The sequence below is a fragment of the Amia ocellicauda genome, chromosome 4 (assembly GCF_036373705.1).
Source record: "Amia ocellicauda isolate fAmiCal2 chromosome 4, fAmiCal2.hap1, whole genome shotgun sequence".
NCBI classification, from domain to species: domain Eukaryota; kingdom Metazoa; phylum Chordata; class Actinopteri; order Amiiformes; family Amiidae; genus Amia; species Amia ocellicauda.
In genome coordinates, this window is record NC_089853.1 from 37290275 (window position 1) to 37309883 (window position 19609).

Here is a 19609-nt window from a genome sequence, read left to right on the forward strand (position 1 = left end):
AGTAGTTAGGCAGCTCTGTCTGATGGGATGACTTGTATAGCACATTTCTCCCTCTGACAGCTCTCCTGATTAAAACCTAACCTGCAGGGGTGCTGGTGAAACAGACAAATGGCTCATTTTGCTTTTTCCATTTTCCATCATTTAATAGTTCTCAGTCCATGGAAATGTATGGCATGCCAAACTATTCCCCTTCTCTTTATAACCTCGAACTACTGGATCAGATTTCAATGGAGCCATTCAGCTCTCTGAAATCCTGCAATTGCCAACAGTAACATCATACGCAGAGCTATAGTGTCCTTTATCAACAAGGTTGTAGGCAAGAAATGGCCCTGCTAATTGATTCATGAGTGAGTCCTGCAATAAAATCGGTAGTTTTATTTCCCCTTGCTTGTTTCTTTGCACTACAGTTTCCTTCCTTGATGGCTTTCAGTTGCTCAGTTTCTTGACTTTGTGACGTGCTTCACTGTTTTCTTGTGTCTTTCAGGACCCGAACTGGTACAAAGCGAAAAACATTGTTGGGAAAGAAGGCACAATCCCAGCCAACTATGTCCAAAAGAGAGAAGGAGTGAAATCGGGAGGCAAACTAAGTCTCATGCCGTGAGTACAGTTCAGCCCATTACCAAAATGCTTGTGATCACTTTTTCTAGAGGTTGTGGAATATAAACTTTAAACTGTATATAAACCCTTGTAATTCTGTGATTTATAAGTCATGAGTTACAGAAGCATAACACATCTGGAATGTATTCTATTAGGTAAACAGGTTCCTCAGAATCCACTATTTGCATTTTCCTCAGAATTAGCATGGACCTGAAATGGCTACGGTCTTGGCTATGCCTTGGAGCTTTTGTGCAAAATACACTTGAAAAAATATAAGGGAAAATCAATACATCTGTGACAAAGTAGGCGCAAAGACAAGTAGAACAGTAAAGTTAATGTAGGAAAGCCTAGCAAACCTATTTGAATTACAGATGACCCACATTGATGTGGAGATATTGCATGAGGTGTCCTAATGGGTCTATAATGGCTCGTGAAAAAAAATAGACAAAGTATTCCAAGGTGAACAACAGTGCGATCGTGTGAGGACTTCCTCTGGCTCTGTCCCAGTGATTTAAGCTGCTCCCATTAACACAACATGCGCCTGTGTCTGAGGCAGATGTCTCTTTTAGCCTTCAATGAAGCTTGAAATGTGTACAGTATTGGACAAAAGCTTGCTCAACCCTCCGCAGAGCATTTGTGCTTTTAAAAAGGATTGTTGCTTGACTGTTTGTTTAACATGACCATAATGTAACTGGAAAATAAAGCACTCATTCCAAATGTAGTATTATTATTAATGTTGTTGTTTTTGTTGATAATAGTGATATTAATATTCTTAGATCAACCATTGAGCATGTCTGCATTTTCTGTACACTTTGTACCCTGGTAGCAGTGCTCAGGAAATAAATAAATGCCAGGTGTGTTACTGCCTAAGTTTCTTCGAAAGTCTGGTCAGTACAGTTCTTGTTAAAGCATCATCGCTGTGAGAAATTAATTGATCAAAGCCAGCTACAAGTGCTTTTGTGATGGATTCCCTTCTGACCTGCTGATCCCAAATTACGTGCTAGAAAAGGACAATAGATAAGCTTACGTCAGCATCCAAAAAGTGAATACTTTTACAGGTTGTACTGTTTTTATAACCATGCCTTAGTAAGAAAAAGTACCTATATTCCCCACAACTCTACTGCATAGCTGAAGACTTTAAGATTGCATCTGCCAGTGGTACATTGAGGGCCTTGAAGCATGAACAGCATGTAAATGCAAACCTTATCTCTAGCTTCTGGGGTTTTATCAGTGTTGTTTCTACTGTTGACCCTTAGAAAGCTGATCACTGTAGAAACCACTACTTTTAAAATACATTGGGAAACTGTGATGCAGTCCTTGTCTGATTGGCTGATCATCAGCAAGTCTGGTTACACTGACTAAAGTTGAAACAGAAAGTGACAGAGAAATGGGTGTGGAAATTCCTGTTGCCCGCTGCATAAAACACTTAGTATGCACTACTTTGAGTTTGACTTTTAGCAGCTTTTTTCTTGAACAAGTGTATTGACTTCAATGTGTTAAGGTATTTTGTATTTAGGGGAAACTGACCTTAAGTTTTTATAGAACTGTGGTGCCTAATGCCAAGTACAACAGAGTTGACAACTCTTGGTCTTATCACACTTCTTAATCAAGAGCAGCTGTTTGAGCTCAGGAATGAGAGCAGAGCCAGAGGTGGAGTAATCACCACAATTCCCCTGCATCCTTGTTTGCACTTCCTAAAGCCCTGATGTAAACAGCTGCTCCTGGACCAGTGAGGGTATTTCTCTCTTAATTTTCCTCCAATTCCTTTGTTCAAACACAGACCAAAAAACACAGGTGGGCACAGCAGCCATGTTTTTGGAAAACTAATAACCATGATCTTTGTTCAGTTAAAACATAAAAAAGGATAAATTAAGTCAGAATTATATAAAGGCGAAATGTGAAATACGAAATACATGCTTGGCTCTTAGGCACTTGTGTGGAGTGGTGGTTAGGAGTCTGGACTCTTGAGCGGAGGGTCGTGAGTTCAGTCCCAGGTGCAGGACACTGCAGTTGTACTCTTGAGCAAGGCATTATACCTAGATTGCTCCAGTATAAACCCAGCTGTAGAAATGGGTAATTGGATGTAAATATAATGTGATGTCACCCTGGCTAAGGGCATCTTGTAAGAAATATGATGATAATTAGCCTGTTTATTAGGCTTTATCATATTTACTATGTTTACTAGTTTTAGGTAGCAAGTCTAGATAGTTTTGAGCCTCAAGCGCAGGTGAACGCTGTGTAACAGAGTTACTGATATTAACAGGAGATCATTAGAGGAAGTGGCTCAATGTTATGAAGCTGTCTTGCTCCAGTTCAGGCTATTTACTGTTACTTGCGTCTGGTGCAGAATGATACAGAGGCATGTTTGGGTCTTTCCATTGTGATTGTGATGGAGGATAGTTTCCTTTCAGTAATCCCTTAATTGGCCAGAGTTTCAACACAAAAGGCTGGGCGAGTGTAATTGGCATTGCAGCTCCGCTCCTGGCTTTGTGCTGGCAGCTTGGGGGAATGGCGCTGAGGAAAGTGTGCTCCTCGTGTCTGTCTGAGCAGTTAGGAGCGAGAGCGTTTCACTCATGTGTGCGGCTCGTGACCCTGTCAGGTTACATCTCATCAAAACAACCAAAGTCTTTGTGTGTTGTTGTTGTTGTTGTTGTGTGTTTTTTTTTTTTAATTTGTTCATTATTATTTGATGAATTGTGAATCTTATCCAAAAATATGTATTTTATTTTCATGTGTTTTGAGTTCTGATCCATCAAGAAGCTAGCAAAGGTAATTTTAAAGGTGAGGTTGGGTTTCCAAACGTAGAAAATGAGTTTTTGTAATTTACAGAGCTTCCATGGTTTTATGTATTATGTGGAAATGCTCCATGTACATGTTCACATATTGGTGTATAGTTTCTGTACAAAGTATAATAGGAAATACTTTATTCTACACAATTATTCAATCACCTGTTTTATTAATTATTTGCAGTTGCTTTGCCCTCTTGTCAAGTCTTTAGCTTTTATAGCAGCTCAGTTGATTGGCAGTACAGCCTGGTGTACATTTACTCACAGGATCTACACTACTGCCCTTTCTGAAGGTTACTTCTTTGGTATTGCATTTTATTTATAGGAAGCAAAATCATTTAAAATAAGGTCAGTTAAAATCCACTTCAAGCTCCCTTTGGAAAAGCATTTCACATGCATCGTTTTCTCTCCTCTGGATTCGTTATGTAACACAGTCTCCACAGTTTACAATGCTGTTAAACAATCACCAGCCTTCTGCCAGTGCCTCATGCCTCGTGCCCCAGCTCTCCAGATAATGCCCAGCAGTAAAAAACAGGTGATGCTGAAAATGTACAAAAGCATTGGCACTGAGGCCCAGAGCCTAGATTGGGTAGAGTGGTGGCTTAAGTTCCTGAACACTGCAGTGTAGGATAAAGTATTTATATCATTTTCAGAGCTGTGTCAATTGTTTCCATCGTGCGTGCCTCTCAGCTGAGCACCAGTCACCCCAGACACCCGGCTTCACGGTCACGCCTGTCTTCATTCACCCTTTGGACACTGTGCTTGTGTGTCGAACACTGGCACTTTACCTGCAGTGCGAGACTTGTTGGCTTATCATTTGCGGCCGGTAACTTATCATAGGTGCAACTGACATAAGACTGAGGTAATCCAGAGGAAGTGGAGCTTTCATTTTCAGGGGGAGCTGAATGCATTTGTAGGCTACATGTCTGTACATCACCCAGGGCATTTCCAGTGAGTCACAGACAGGAAGAAAGGTTACCTTATTTTACCTCACACAACTAGTGGAAGGGATTCCATTCCCCGAATGACATGGGGGTGATTTATTTGTATGTATGTAGATGTATGTACTGCACCCACCTGAAAAACATCCTTGCTTTTGGACGTTCATCATTAACTGGGAACGAAAATGAAATGGACTGTCCCCCAGTGTTTTGACATTTCTCTCCCTGAATCTTACGTAATCTCTTCTTGCAGGATGCTGAGATTTAAAGACCGAGTTTCCAGCCTATTGAATATGACACACAGCTCCTATCTGTGCTCTGCCCCCTGGTGGTCGGTGACTACACTCTGCATCTCTGTTGGAAGCTAATCTGCCCAAGTCTAAAATTCTGCCTCCTTTTGTGTTTGGTTTCAGTTGGGGTTTTTTTATAAGGTGGTAAAACAAAATGAGAATATGATGTCCTTATGTTCGAAAACGAAACGTTCAGTCCCGGTGACTGATCGGACAGATTTGTGTGATTGATATTAGCTGAGCAACACTAGTGTGGAAGGGACTAGAGCCGAGTATGGTTTCAGCTCCATGACAATCACATTAATAACGACAAGAAAAATACTCCCTTCTCCTCATTCCTCAGTCCCCTAATATTGAGTGGTCAGGCGTTTTATTCTCAGGTCAGCCTTCTCAGTTGCACAGTTTAAGGATTAAATAGAATTAAGGGGCTATGAGGAAGACAAATAAGACTGATCTAATCAAGCTGAGCCACTTTAAGCTGCTTACACACAGAGTGAGATCTCAGGCTGGGCTGGGGAGAAGATAAAGATGAGGCTTTCTTGATTACAGTTTAATAGCTTTTATTTTTATTTTATAATTTTTTAAGAAAAAATGAGGAGTATGTTTTTATTTTTTATTTTGAATTGAACAAAGAGCCCACAGGATTGTAAATTATTGGATGTGAGATCAAACCAAATATGACATCACTGAAAGAGTTAAAATGACAAGTGTTTCTTGACCTTTAAGGTTGTTGAAGGGATTTATGCTGAAGTCAAAAGGCTTGTTAAGGACAAAAGCTATATTTAATGGTTTAGAGCTTTTGCCGCTGGCCACTGACCCTGCGGCCACAGTGTGGAAACCCAGTTTGGGATTTAGCTCACGTCTTCCTTTTTTCTGTCCTGACGTGAAAAGACTTTTAAACCAAGTCCAAATTAACTCCTCAAAGGGAATCGGAGGCAGGTATCTGCAGTGGAGGATTGAATGATTTAGATGTCATCCTGAGCTAACCTTGCCAGGCGATAAGTGGAGTTTTCCCAAATGACAAATGACATTTTGACCACATACATCTCTCCTCCCCCTTTCACTGAGCACTACCTCACACCAGTAGTGTCATTTTCATTCTCGTATTATTTCTCTGTGTATTTGTTTCATTTCCCATTATCCGTTCTTGCATGTCTTCCTGTCGTTGTTGCTGCTTAGATTGTTGTTATTCTTGGTGTAATTCATCCAGACTACTCCAGACAAGAACAAATAATATCGAAAATATGAACCGTCAGGAAACGAGGGAGAGGATTGCATCAGTGGTGCTTAAGCATGTTTCTCTCCTACCAACACTGCATATTTGAGATATGAAGAGATCATGATAGGAACCCATGAATTAAAAGTCAGATCTGATTTTCTGTATACTCTCTTTATAATAGAATAGTGTATTTCATTTTGGCAAGAGTGTATTCCCCACACTACTAGACTAATTGTTCTGTCTCTAATGATCATCCCCAAAAGCTGTATTGTGCAGGACTCTCTGCTGATTGTTATTTAATCTGTGGTCTGTTTAAAGTGATACAGTTGAGAGCACGCTTTTATCCTTGTTTAAATAAATATTGTCCTATATTAATGGACATTTTGTCTCATCCTCATTTGTCTTATCGGTATTTGCAAAAGGACTCGGTATCCAAACTCATTAAAATTATCCCTGCATCACAGAGGAAGGGGGAAAAATCCCTTTGAGTGGAACACTAATCCACTTAGACTGGCCGTTTAGTAATTCATCATCTTAACTCTTCCATGTTTTATTTCCCCTGGCGTGGGGACCTCAAGATAGATTCCTGAGCCTCATCTCTTGATTTTATCTGCTCTCACCAGGCCATGTCACTGAGGGCCACTGTTAAAAACGAATATCCTGAATATCATAAAACCAATTCGGTCTATACACTGGGCCTCGTTATCTAAACACTTGTTTACAGAACATGGCAGACCGACCTTACACGTCTTCCATATTCACTGGGACCATCAGCAGTACTAACACAGCCTATATTGGATGTATTTATTTATGAATAAAGTGTGTTTAAATGAAGCTGTGTTCTGATACGCATGCATTGTTTCCAATGGGAATTCTGATTTCGCAGTGTGACCTGGTGAGAGATTAGAACAGCGATTTGTTAAAATGTAGGCAGTGCTACTACTGTTGCTGTGCAGAGGGCAGCCCACTTAACACGTGCACTGTGGGAAATGTGGAGGTGGTTGTCTGCAAGCAAGGAAAGCAGATTAATTGCACAGGAAAACGCAGAGAAAATTAAAGTGTTGTCAAGCAACAAAGTGAGAGAAGTGCAGTCATTTTAAATAACTAAATATTTGTGTTAGAGTTTGGGTCAAATAAAGAAAATAGATTAACAAATTAAGCTTTAACACTAACTGGTTTTATTTAAAAAAAAGTGTGTGTGTGTATATATATATATATATATATATATATATATATATATATATATAGGCATAATTGAGAATTGTATGGATATAAATGTATGATTATATTATGATATTATGATAGGGATGATTGTTACTATTATGTGCTTTAAGGTACTAGATACTTTATGATTTTTAGTGTAAAACATTTTCTGGTTGTTTGCTGCTATGTTTTTTCTCGTAACACCAGTCTGGGTGTCAACAACATCGGAAACCACATAATATGGAAAAACTGCAGTGTGAAAGAATACAAACTTTGTTAATTGTGATTATAATCAATTTGAATTAATTTAGAGGCATGCTACCATTTGTTTGAAATGTGATGGTGTTAAACTAACCAAAGATAAACATGTACTCTTTGTTTATGAGTTGCCTTATGGGTTGCCTACCCCTGCCTTCATGAACACTACCCCAGCCAAATCCAATGCAGGGGGCGCTCTGTTGTTCACTGTACCCCCATCTCTCTCCTGCAGCTGGTTCCACGGAAAGATCACACGGGAGCAGGCAGAGCGACTCCTCTACCCCCCAGAGACGGGCCTATTCCTGGTGCGCGAGAGCACCAACTACCCCGGTGACTACACGCTGTGTGTGAGCTGCGAGGGCAAAGTAGAGCATTATCGCATCATCTACCACAATGGCAAGCTGACCATCGATGAGGAGGAGTACTTTGAGAACCTCATGCAGCTGGTGGAGGTGAGTGGGGGGCCGTACACTGCAGGTGCTTGAGGGTTTCAGTCCATAAGATTCATAATGTAATCTGGGAATAGAAATTCACTTTTGTTTTGTTCTTGTTGCCGATTTCAATGCACTGTGCAAAAAGTGTGATCAGCAGAGCTGTGGTTTCAGCAGAACTTGAATTTCCCATCAGCAGGGCTCCTAAAGAGTAGCTAAGTTGTCAAGCACTAGCAGCTTCGTTTTTCAACACTCGCTAGTTGTGGTGTGGCTGAGAATGTGTTATGTGAGCAGCGTGCGAATGCAGAGTGTGTGAAATAAGTACATAGAGGTACCTTGTGTGTGTGTATTTAGGTGGACTGTTGATGCATATTATGATTTTGCTTGGCGTTAGGCTTCTTTTTATTTTGATTTGGGGTTTGATTATTGGAGGCGTATATAATGTTTGTTCTTTTTTTTTTTTTCTATGATTAATCTCCAAGAGATGGACTGGGAAAAAAAAAACTAAAAAAAACATAAGCCCCTTTACATGAAAACATTGCAAAGAAGTATCCACAGCCAGTACCTGAGGAGCAGTCCGTTTTTAGATAAAACTATCGACATTTTTATTCTTTAAATGAATTTAGGAAAAAACAAATATATATACCACCTTAACTGTGGAAAGCAGAGCATTTTGCCAAACAGAATGCAATACATAACTCAAATTACAGCACCATCAGCAGAAACAAAAAGCAATCTTGTTAAATTAAAGAAGGAAAAAAAAAATGAACGGCCTTGGTGTTTCAGACTTGTACATGGATATATGTGCTGTAGGGAAAGTGCTGTGTTGACTGAGCTTCCCTCACTGCCCGGCCACAGATGAGCCGAATCCTGGAGGTGCAGAGAGCAGGGAGAGCGGGTCTGAACTTAGTCTTACAGAGAGTCAGTCTTCCGCTTACAGAACTCCAGCTGCAAACAGGAAACCCACTGCCACAGTCTGTCAAAGGTCTGCTAATTCTACCATTCAGAAAAGTAAACTTGTATCTTGGGTTAGGAATGCACTGAGCGGTACATTTTAGGTTTCTTTTTTGGAGTCTTAACTTTGAGTAACTTCCTAACATGCAAACTCTCACACACACGCACACACAGACAAAAACAGGAAATGAGTGAGAACAAAACACGGGGTTAGAAATAGTCATGTCACTTGCAGCCAATTAATACCATGTAAAAAGTGTCTGAAGGTGCTTTGTCCTGTAGATTTATTTGTACAGTATTATGTGACAATGAGCGATCTGAACACAGAGAAAGTTAATATGCAACACAATATTATACAATGCATGCTTCACTTACTGCTATTTGCTGTATTCAGATTAGTAGTTTAATATGCATGGGTGGAAGGCGTTTTTCATCAGTGATGATAATAAGAAGGATGTTAAATTGTTTGCAATTAAATTTTAATTAAGGTCGATCTACACTCACCTAAAGGATTATTAGGAACACCTGTTCAATTTCTCATTAATGCAATTATCTAACCAACCAATCACATGGCAGTTGCTTCAATGCATTTAGGGGTGTGGTCCTGGTCAAGACATTCTCCTGAACTCCAAACTGAATGTCTGAATGGGAAAGAAAGGTGATTTAAGCAATTTTGAGCGTGGCATGGTTGTTGGTGCCAGACGGGCCGGTCTGAGTATTTCACAATCTGCTCAGTTACTGGGATTTTCACGCACAACCATTTCTAGGGTTTACAAAGAATGGTGTGAAAAGGGAAAAAGATCCAGTATGCGGCAGTCCTGTGGGCGAAAATGCCTTGTTGATGCTAGAGGTCAGAGGAGAATGGGCCGACTGATTCAAGCTGATAGAAGAGCAACTTTGACTGAAATAACCACTCGTTACAACTGAGGTATGCAGCAAAGCATTTGTGAAGCCACAACACGTACAACCTTGAGGCGGATGGGCTACAACAGCAGAAGACCCCACCGGGTACCACTCATCTCCACTACAAATAGGAAAAAGAGGCTACAATTTGCACAAGCTCACCAAAATTGGACAGTTGAAGACTGGAAAAATGTTGCCTGGTCTGATGAGTCTCGATTTCTGTTGAGACATTCAGATGGTAGAGTCAGAATTTGGCGTAAACAGAATGAGAACATGGATCCATCATGCCTTGTTACCACTGTGCAGGCTGGTAGTGGTGGTGTAATGGTGTGGGGGATGTTTTCTTGGCACACTTTAGGCCCCTTAGTGCCAATTGGGCATCGTTTAAATGTCACGGCCTACCTGAGCATTGTTTCTGACCATGTCCATCCCTTTATGACCACCATGTACCCATCCTCTGATGGCTACTTCCAGCAGGATAATGCACCATGTCACAAAGGTCGAATCATTTCAAATTGGTTTCTTGAACATGACAATGAGTTCACTGTACTAAACTGGCCCCCACAGTCACCAGATCTCAACCCAATAGAGCATCTTTGGGATGTGGTGGAACGGGAGCTTCGTGCCCTGGATGTGCATCCCACAAATCTCCATCAACTGCAAGATGCTATCCTATCAATATGGGCCAACATTTCTAAAGAATGCTTTCAGCACCTTGTTGAATCAATGCCACGTAGAATTAAGGCAGTTCTGAAGGCGAAAGGGGGTCAAACACAGTATTAGTATGGTGTTCCTAATAATCCTTTAGGTGAGTGTATATCCCTAAGGCTGTGAGCAGGGCGGGAAGCAGAGGAGAGAACCGATTTGCTTTGACTGGGGAGCATATTTTGGAATTCCTAACATTCTTCCTGCATTTAAGGGTTTGAAATCAAATCCCTTTACCGCGTTCCCAACAGGGCATTTTCATTTGCGTGTTAGGCGAGAGTCATTGCTAGCCCCCAAACATAAACAGAGCCTTATCTAGAAGCACAATTTGTCATTTTTGGTCAAATAAAAATCTAGCAGCTGGATGTTAAATAAAGATTTGACCATTCTGGTAAACCAATGTTACTAAGCTTGGTCATCATAGCCAACTGATCAGAATATGACCTAACCAGCAGACCTCCTATCATGAACATCACAGATTAAAATAATACTAATAATCAGATATTCAAATAAAGCCCAAGTAGTTTCCGCAACCCTCCTCAGAATCAAACGCCGCACCGATCAGCATCCATTGGATTGAAAGCGTCGAGCACTTCATGGCCTCCATTACTGGTGAATCAAAATGATGCCGAAATGGCTGGACATGTCAGTTTATGGGTCTGTGTGCTGTGGGTGGGAGCTCAGTGGGATCTCCTTATGATCTAACAACAATAACTATCAGGAACTCTGATTAGCTTTCCAGATGATCCTATATTATCTACCACATAAAAAAAAAGGAAAACACTAAAGATGGGGTGAGCATTTGTGATGTTCACTAGTTCGAAGAGAAGGCCAACTGTAACAATACAAATGTGTTATTTGACTGTGTAAACAACAAATGTACAGTGAATTATGATGAACCAGATTAGTACTGACACATAGTTGAGCGCTTTCAAAATGTAGGTGACAAAATTGGGGCAGTCTGGCCAGTGTGTTTACATGCATTGGGAGTTGCAGCAGTAATTCGGAAGTTCCTGAGTTGTACTAGAGCAGATCTCATTTAAAGCTATTGCTGGATATACCTGCACTGTGTTCGCTCCAAAGGCCTGCTGTACGTTTGACTCTGTGCTGTGAGAGGGGGATCCTTGGCTCAGTCGCGGCCCAGTCTGGCACAAGGAGCTAATGAGTTGGCAGTCCTGGCTTTGGGACGAGGTATTGAAGGCAGGGCACTTCAGCACAGTCTGGCACAATTTGGCTTCCCTTGCTGGCAGACTCACTTAACGCCTCTTGGAGTTTTGATCTGCATCCAGACAGGGAGGTCTTGTGTTGGTGTGCGGTGACTGTGCCTGACTGCAGCAAAGCACACTGTAACCAAGCATTGTACTCAAAGGCCCAACCTACTAAACTTTGCTGTGCTTATCACTAATTATGCCATTAGTATAATCAGTCTACCTTGATATGCTACTTGTACTTTGCACTCCTGCTCTTTTTATTATAGGTGTATATTTTTTAAATAATGTACTTGACTCCAGAAACGTTTTAGAACAGCTGAGTGTCTTATTCTGTCTGACTTATTTGTTGATAGTGACACCCAATGAAGTCACTAAAATGGGTGGCTACAGAATCATAATTTTGCAAGCAGTTTTTTGTTGTTATTTTCTTTTTCAGGAACTATGAAAGGGGAACAAAGCAGTTTAAGTGAAGTTAGTAGATTCAATTAAAATTAGAAACTGAAGAAATAAAAATAATGTAGGTGCTGTTAAATATTTCTTAAAGGTTTCTCACACAAGCATTGCTACAGTTGTTACACAGACAATTGTCAGCCTATGCTTCCCCAGATATTACTTCTGCCTTAACAGCTATGACATACTTAAGTTATGAGTAATTGTACAGAAGAGTTGTTAATCATGTGAAGTCCTTAAAGGAATACAAATAAATAAACCTTGTGAAAAGTTTGGGATGGCAAGCATCAGTATTTGTACTGTGGATTATATGTGGTTTATAAAGGACAGTTTGATAGTCGTTGTGATCTTATGTGTCAATTGTAGATGTTTTAAAGTTGTTTTAAATGTATTTGTAACATTTTTGTGGTTTTGTTTTCGACACATTACATGTAATTGCCTACATATAAAATTAGTCAGTTTTCACTAGATTATGCATTATTTTGTACTGATATAATGTTGGGGGGTCTAAATCAAGAGCAAGTTAATTGTAACTGTAAACGTTGGTGTCAGTGCATCCCCTGCTGAATGTTTTAGGTACTGCAAAGGATTATTTGTGTGCATGACGAGCAATACACACAACAAAATGTTTATTACAGAAATGATTTTCAAATGCATTTCAAATTTCCTTTCTGGGTTGTGTTTTTGTCCTAATCTTTCAAATGAAATTCCCGTGTGAAAGTGACCAACGATTTCTATCATGCAACATACAGTGGTTTCATACTGACAACTACAGAAACCTTTTTTGGGGGGGGTGATAACTTGATAAAAGGGGTTGTCTACGTATTACATTAGAACAGGCACTGGGCATGTGAACTCTATTTGGTGGAGAACTCCAGAACACAGCGAGGGTATCTCATTTCAATGTATGGTTCTTCTTTAACTGGTCTGCTTCTTTGTCCTTGTTCTCAGCATTACACCAAAGATGCCGACGGCCTGTGTACCCGACTGATCAAGCCAAAACTAATGGAAGGGACCGTCGCTGCACAGGATGAATTTTCCAGAAGTAAGTGAACCTGCTGGGGCATAGAAGTGCGTTCTGATTCTGCTTGAGCAGTTGAAGGTTTACTGAGAAAGATTTGTATATACAGAATTAATCAATTCCCCTTCAGACTTACGGAATGCACAAAAAAGTGTGCTTTTTTCAAAGATCTTATAGGGTTTTCAGTTTTGTTTTGTTTTTTCTTCTCTTTCCTTCAAAAGAGAACACGAGAGTTAACCGATCATACTCCACTGCCCCCTCTAGTTGAACTTTTTGTTCTTGCACTCCATCCGATGTTTCTTCCAGTGCATCCGTCCTCCAGGAGTGCTTTCCTCACGACTGCATGTACAAATGTGTGTCAACATTAAGATTTAATGGCAGGTAGTGAAAGAAGGTTTTGATAGGGCATGTAATAGGGCTTTGGAACTGGATAATGGACAATAATACCTTTTAGTTTTTGCTAAATCCCTGTATAAATAGGCAGAATTTAATACAAGGATAACTCGGTATCATCTTGAATTGCACAGCAGCCCAGCTTTATATGCATTTCCTGAATGGGGATAAGTAAATACTGTCCTATTGCAGTCACCCATGTTGTTGTACAGTACCTGCTCTCAAGAGGTGACTGTGATGTACAGGAGATGGTGCTCAGCCTGTCTGGCCAGTGTCAGCACAAAGTAGACACAATTGCACTCTGCATGTTATTGGATAATTAATCTCAAGGATGTGAAGGATGGAGTCCTCTATCAAACTGGGTGCTGTTTTTTCTTTTTCATAGCGGAAACTGCATGAGATAACTGGGTATGTTCACAGAGGCAAACTCACCATTGTGGGGACCAGATTTCGTTTTCTGCAGTTGCACTGGATCCTGCAAAGTGTGCCTTTTCAAACACAGGATATCCTGTTTGTATCAAGCTGTGCAGCACACAGGCACCTCTCCACCCTGTAGACAAACCGTTATTAAGCTGTGGAAATCAAACGCCTTAAATAAGTGACCTTAAAGGGTTGTCACAAACCAGAAAAGTATTAATATAAACAGAAGTGAAAATCAATGTGAAACACCTGGCCCCACTGTGTAACTTTCTTATCTTTCTCACCACACCCTTTGCTTACAAAGTGAGGAGGAAAAAAGGAAAATATAATCTCCGTAAATGTCCATTAAGATGCATTAACTACACTGAAAAATCTGAAAGTTTTTAACTATAAAGGAATGTTGAAATATGTTGAAAAGTGTGGGATAAATACATTTCTAAGTAATGTTACATACATACATATATATAGTATTCAGTATTTGTATACTCAAATACATTACATATAATTTCCAAGTGGCATACATGAATGCATCCATGAATGTATATAATTTTCCTATGGCAACACAAAAGTATTTTCTGGGAAGGGACATTCTCTAGGTGTTGCATCACAGTTTTTTTAAATGTTGTGTAACACAGTGAACTCACATAGAGGGCTGTCTCTCTCGTTCTAGGCGGATGGGCTCTTAACAGAAAGGAGCTCAAACTCTTACAGAGCATAGGGAAGGGGGAGTTCGGAGGTAGGTGCCTTTTTTTCTTCTGTGCTCCAAAAAACCCACCAAATGAATTGTAATGTGTGGCGACTTTGAATGTCCATGATATTGTGAAGTGCAGGATTCCTAGTGCAAACTAAGACCACAGAATGCTCACAGTACTTGCAAAGTATGTTCAATAGCTTAACTACAGGCTACATACATACAAAGTAACTGATATGCAACCTTTCATGGACACATTCTTTTATCTGCAAAATCAGACTAAATATTTCCCATTAAGTTGATTACCAATTCATAAGCATGCATTTGGATTGTCATTCTAATCACCTCACCCAGAAGTTCACTGATATGAAACTGAAAAGACATTTAAATCCAACATTGTAACCTACTGAGCCCCCCCCCACACGCACACGAACACATACACACACGCACACGCACACGCACACACACCTCACCTGCAACAAAACAAAAAAAATTTACCCCACATTCAGTTTGTGTCTCATTGATGGGTTTGTTTGTGACTGTTGTGAGAGAGTGACTGTTGTCTCCTGCTTGTCTCAGATGTAATGGTGGGCGACTACAGGGGGACCAAGGTTGCAGTGAAGTGCATCAAGCATGATGCCACAGCGCAGGCCTTCATCGCAGAGGCGTCCGTTATGACGTGAGTCCCATTGAAACCAACACACAGCTACATAGTGAGGCCTTGCTCTCTGAGCTCGTCTCTACTCAAAGTGCTGGACAGCCCCTAGAACATGGAGGACCAGTTCCAGGCTAGTTCTGCTAGCAGACTGCCGGTTATTGTCCCGCACCATCACTTCACAGTTGCCCAAGGGTCGTTTTACACGCCCCCCCAAGGCTGGCCGAAGCCGAGCACCCCCTTTGTTTCCTGTGCTGACCGACTGTCCTTGTGTCCTGCAGGCAACTCCGACACAATAACCTGGTGCAGCTCCTGGGGGTAATAGTGGAGGAGAAGGGCAGCCTCTACATTGTCACAGAATACATGGCCAAGGTAAGGAGCATTCATTAATGGAGGGGAAAGACATTGAAATTGAAAGCTGCACATTGTGAAAGACTGTGCCAAGAGTTTACAGACAAGTTTATCATCAAGCTCAGAGGGAATAAAATGGAAACGAAATTCAATTATATGTTTCTAATTTGTTTAGTGTATTTAGTTTTTGCGGAATGATAAAATAATGCAAATTCATTGTAAAAACAAAACACAAAGCAGTTTACCCTGCTGAGATGCTCTTCATGCAAACCGTAAAGTGTGCTTTGATGCTCTGAATAAAAAGATTGGTTTTAGTGGTTTCTAAGAATGATTTAAATCTGGTATTCATGAGATACCAAAACGTAGGCAGAGTATGTGTCGTCAAAAACCTGCTTTAATTCCAAGCTTAGACATAGACAGTCTGGGTAGATGGGTAACCAGTAACTCTTCAGGATGAACTGGATCCTGAAGGGTCTCAAAACACAGACTAAAGTGAAATATACTGACTTTATGGCTGCACAGTATTTCCCTTCACTGGAGACCAAGGTCTGTGGGAGCGAGGGGGGTGTTTCCTCGTCTCTAAGCTCCGGCCCTTTCTTCCCCCACAGGGCAGTCTAGTAGATTATCTGCGCTCCAGAGGGCGGACCGTGCTGGGAGGGGACTGCCTACTCAAGTTCTCGCTGTGAGTAATTAAGGGAGCCTCTGGAGAATTCCTCGAATGCGACGGATACACAAACGCACGCACACAAAGCTAGGGATGTCACTTTCCAACACAGCACTGCAACACAACGCTTTTTCCTTTTCTGCTCAGTCAAAATGACAGTCTGTGCAAAAGAGATGCTGATTCTTGATCATCACAGCTGCAGCCCCTTCACACACACATCCCCCCACTCACTGTTACACAAAGCTTGAATGTGGTCCTACTAACACAGGTGCTGACTTGTTCCTCTGAGCTGAGGAATTATCAATTTTGCTTCCCAGCCTTGAACAATGGAACTTCCTCATTCTAAAATGACAGCAGAGGGAAGTACATGTCTCAAAAGCATGTATATGTATGCATGCCGCTGGTACACTTTGTTGATCTCAGATGTACAACGTCTTGGTCCTCCTGAGTAACTCCTGCCATTCCTTTCTCTCAGTGATGTATGCGAGGCCATGGAGTACTTGGAAGCCAACAACTTCGTACACCGGGACCTCGCGGCCCGCAATGTCCTAGTCTCTGATGACAACATTGCCAAAGTGAGTGACTTTGGTCTAACCAAAGAGGCCTCCTCCACTCAGGATACTGCCAAGCTGCCCGTCAAGTGGACATCCCCCGAGGCGCTGAGGGAGAAGGTACGTTGGAGCCCCCAGGGGGATCAGGGTCTAGTGGGTAGAGCTGAATACCCAAGACTAAAGAGGGGTGCACTTTTTGGGGAAAGATGAGGACCTGAGAAGGTGGCTCAACCTGGAAAAATGTCTGCCCAGTGTAACCCTTTGACCAAGAGATCACGGGTCCACCTTAAAGCCAGACTGTTGAGTGTTTTCTTAATATAAGCATATGGTTCTAAAACAGGATGTGTTCATCACAAGTGTATTTATTTCAGAAAGAATGTTTGAAGGAAAATATCTGTCCCTGCTTTTAGAAGCACCTAGATTTGGGGCTAGGAGGAAGATATTATAGCATAGTTAATTATACTGAGGAGACTGAGACTGAAGTAATGTACAAATAGAGGGACTGTGGTGACATGGTTAAACAAGCAAGTCTGGGAAGTTTATTGACATGTTTGCCTCTCAGTCCTAATCAAACTCTTCATGTCTAGTGTATAAATGCTGAGTACCCTCTGGGTGTGTTTTTGTTTTGTTGTGTAGAAGTTCTCCACTAAGTCAGACGTATGGAGCTATGGAATCCTGCTGTGGGAAATCTACTCATTTGGGCGTGTGCCTTACCCCAGAATTGTGAGTAAACGATCTTGCTTCACGATCTCACAGGAAAACTCAAGTGTCGCAAATGCCAGTGTAAGACCTTCACTTAGGGATATTCCTACATTTTCATACTAACCTGATTTATTCAAGAACATTCGATTAGCCCAAGAACAGTCAATTCTGTAGAATTTCATTTTCTGCCTCTGCTAGCTCTCTACCCCTTATATCTTTATTTATGTACCTGTCTCAGTGAAGGCCTGTTTTTAAAACTGTTCATAAGCATCACAGGAGGCATTTCATTCCCCTCTTCCATATCAAGAGGGAGAAGGTGATCCTCAAACTGGACCTTTATTTCGGGTCGGTCTTGGAGAAGGTGTGGTTCGATTCATTCAGTGCATTTTGCTTGGTCTGTGTCCATCGCTGCCCCTCCTCTGTTTTCTTTTTTTAATCTGCTTTTCCTCGCCCTCTTATGTGTGTGTGTGTGTCCCTCTCCTCCAATATTACGACTGTAGGGTGAGGGATATCATCTGTGGGGTTGTTTCGTTCGTTTGTGTGTTTCTTCTGTTTTTGGCTTGTTAAATGAAAGATGGTAGGCCGGGCCTCTCCTTCGTGCCGTAGAAGTCGATTGTGGTCGGCTGGTTCTCTGACTTGTCCCCTCTGCCTCACAGCCACTGAAGGACGTGGTTCCACGGGTGGAGAAGGGCTACAAGATGGATGCCCCAGACGGCTGCCCCCCTGTGGTGTATGACGTTATGAAGCAGTGCTGGACCCTGGACCCTGTGGTCAGGCCATGCTTCCGGCTCCTGAGAGAAAAGCTGCAGCACATCAGAAGCAAGGAGCTGTACCTGTGAGGCCAGAGAGGCACGCAGGGGAGGAGGAGGAGGAGGAGGTGGGGTGGCGGGTTGAGGGTGGGGCAGGGCAGGGTGGGGTGGGGTGGCTGAAGGAGTGGCAGAGGGCTGCTCTTCACACATCCTCGGACCATGCCAGGAAAACCAACGGCAGCTTTTGGGAATGACTCGAAATGGCCAAACCCAAAACGTCTTCTATATACTATAGCATATCCCAGCCCTCCCTCTGCCTCTTCCTCTTGGTCTCTGTTGGTGCGGCAGGGAAGGGGGTGGGGCAGCTTGGGGTCCTCTTCTTTTTTTTTATTTTATTTGTATGCTCCCCCCTCCCTGCCCATCAGTTGCTTAAGGAAATTCTACAACACTTCCCCCCCCCCTACACACACACACACACCCACCTACCAATATACACACCTCTCATTGTCAACCCCCCCAGGTTAATGTCTTGTTCAAAAGCTAGTTCCAGCATGAGAGACCCCCCCCCCCCAACCCCCTGCTACTACTCGTTTTACATAGTGTTTGTGGATCATTTTGCTCTGTGCCAAAGTGCCTCCAAACCACAAGGCCTCCTGCTTCGGTATCTCACCCCATCACTGCCCCATTGCATCATGGACCTTTTTTTGTTATTGTTTTTTTTACTCTTCTGTTGGGACTATGTATTTTTTATAATTATTTGTTTTTTAAATAGCTTTTTTCTGTTTATACCTTTGTGTTTGTTCATGTTTTGCTTTCCGCCCCCTCCAGCGCACGCTCCCGTGTTTTTAATTACATTCATCAAAACGCAAAGGAAAGCAACAAACCATAAAAAAATTAAAATGTACTTCAGATGACCTTTTTACTACAGACCTATACAGAAAAATATGTAATAAATAAATATAAATAAATGCATAAAAAGTGGTTAGGGGAGGCAAGAGGGAAGAGGACATTTTCTGAAAAGAATGTGAGGGGAAAAAAGGCAGGGGGGCTCATTTTGTATAAAAGCATAAAAAAAAAAAAAATACCAAAAGGGTGAAAAAACAACATAAAAATATATAAAAAAAAATATCAAAATAATAAAATAAAATAAAAACTTGCAAAGTGTACATGTTAAGCTGGGATGTTCTGCATGCCATGTGAGAGGCCTTGTCATCGCTATTCTTGTTTATTGTTTTATGCTATGATGATTACGAATAAACCATTCCATCTGACCAGTTTGGAGAAAAAAAACGGGATCGTGCCACTGTGTTGTGATTAATTGAAATCCCATTTGTGGTTTTTGGTTTATGTCAGAGGTGAAGCAGTACAACATACTCTTATTGTGGTTCAATCACTTGTTAGGAGCCTGAATTCCACAGAACGGAACTCACTGGTGTCTGAGACCGAGTGCGAAGCTGCAAGCTG

At 41.5% G+C, this 19609-nt stretch overlaps 1 protein-coding gene across 2 annotated transcripts in view; it reads left to right on the forward strand.

Annotated features, from left to right (window-relative positions):
• The window catches only part of LOC136748351 (tyrosine-protein kinase CSK), a 75826-nt gene extending 56520 nt beyond the window's left edge, over positions 1-19306 (forward strand). For both annotated transcript variants that reach the window (XM_066702027.1, XM_066702028.1), the window contains 10 exons: positions 485-597; positions 7527-7746; positions 12900-12993; positions 14453-14518; positions 15053-15152; positions 15410-15500; positions 16088-16161; positions 16619-16814; positions 17331-17417; positions 18053-19306. In XM_066702027.1, coding sequence (XP_066558124.1) covers positions 485-597; positions 7527-7746; positions 12900-12993; positions 14453-14518; positions 15053-15152; positions 15410-15500; positions 16088-16161; positions 16619-16814; positions 17331-17417; positions 18053-18235 — 1224 coding nt within the window. In that variant the 3' untranslated portion in view covers positions 18236-19306. The remainder of the gene's footprint in view (positions 1-484; positions 598-7526; positions 7747-12899; positions 12994-14452; positions 14519-15052; positions 15153-15409; positions 15501-16087; positions 16162-16618; positions 16815-17330; positions 17418-18052) is intronic.
• The last annotated feature ends 303 nt before the right edge of the window (positions 19307-19609 follow it).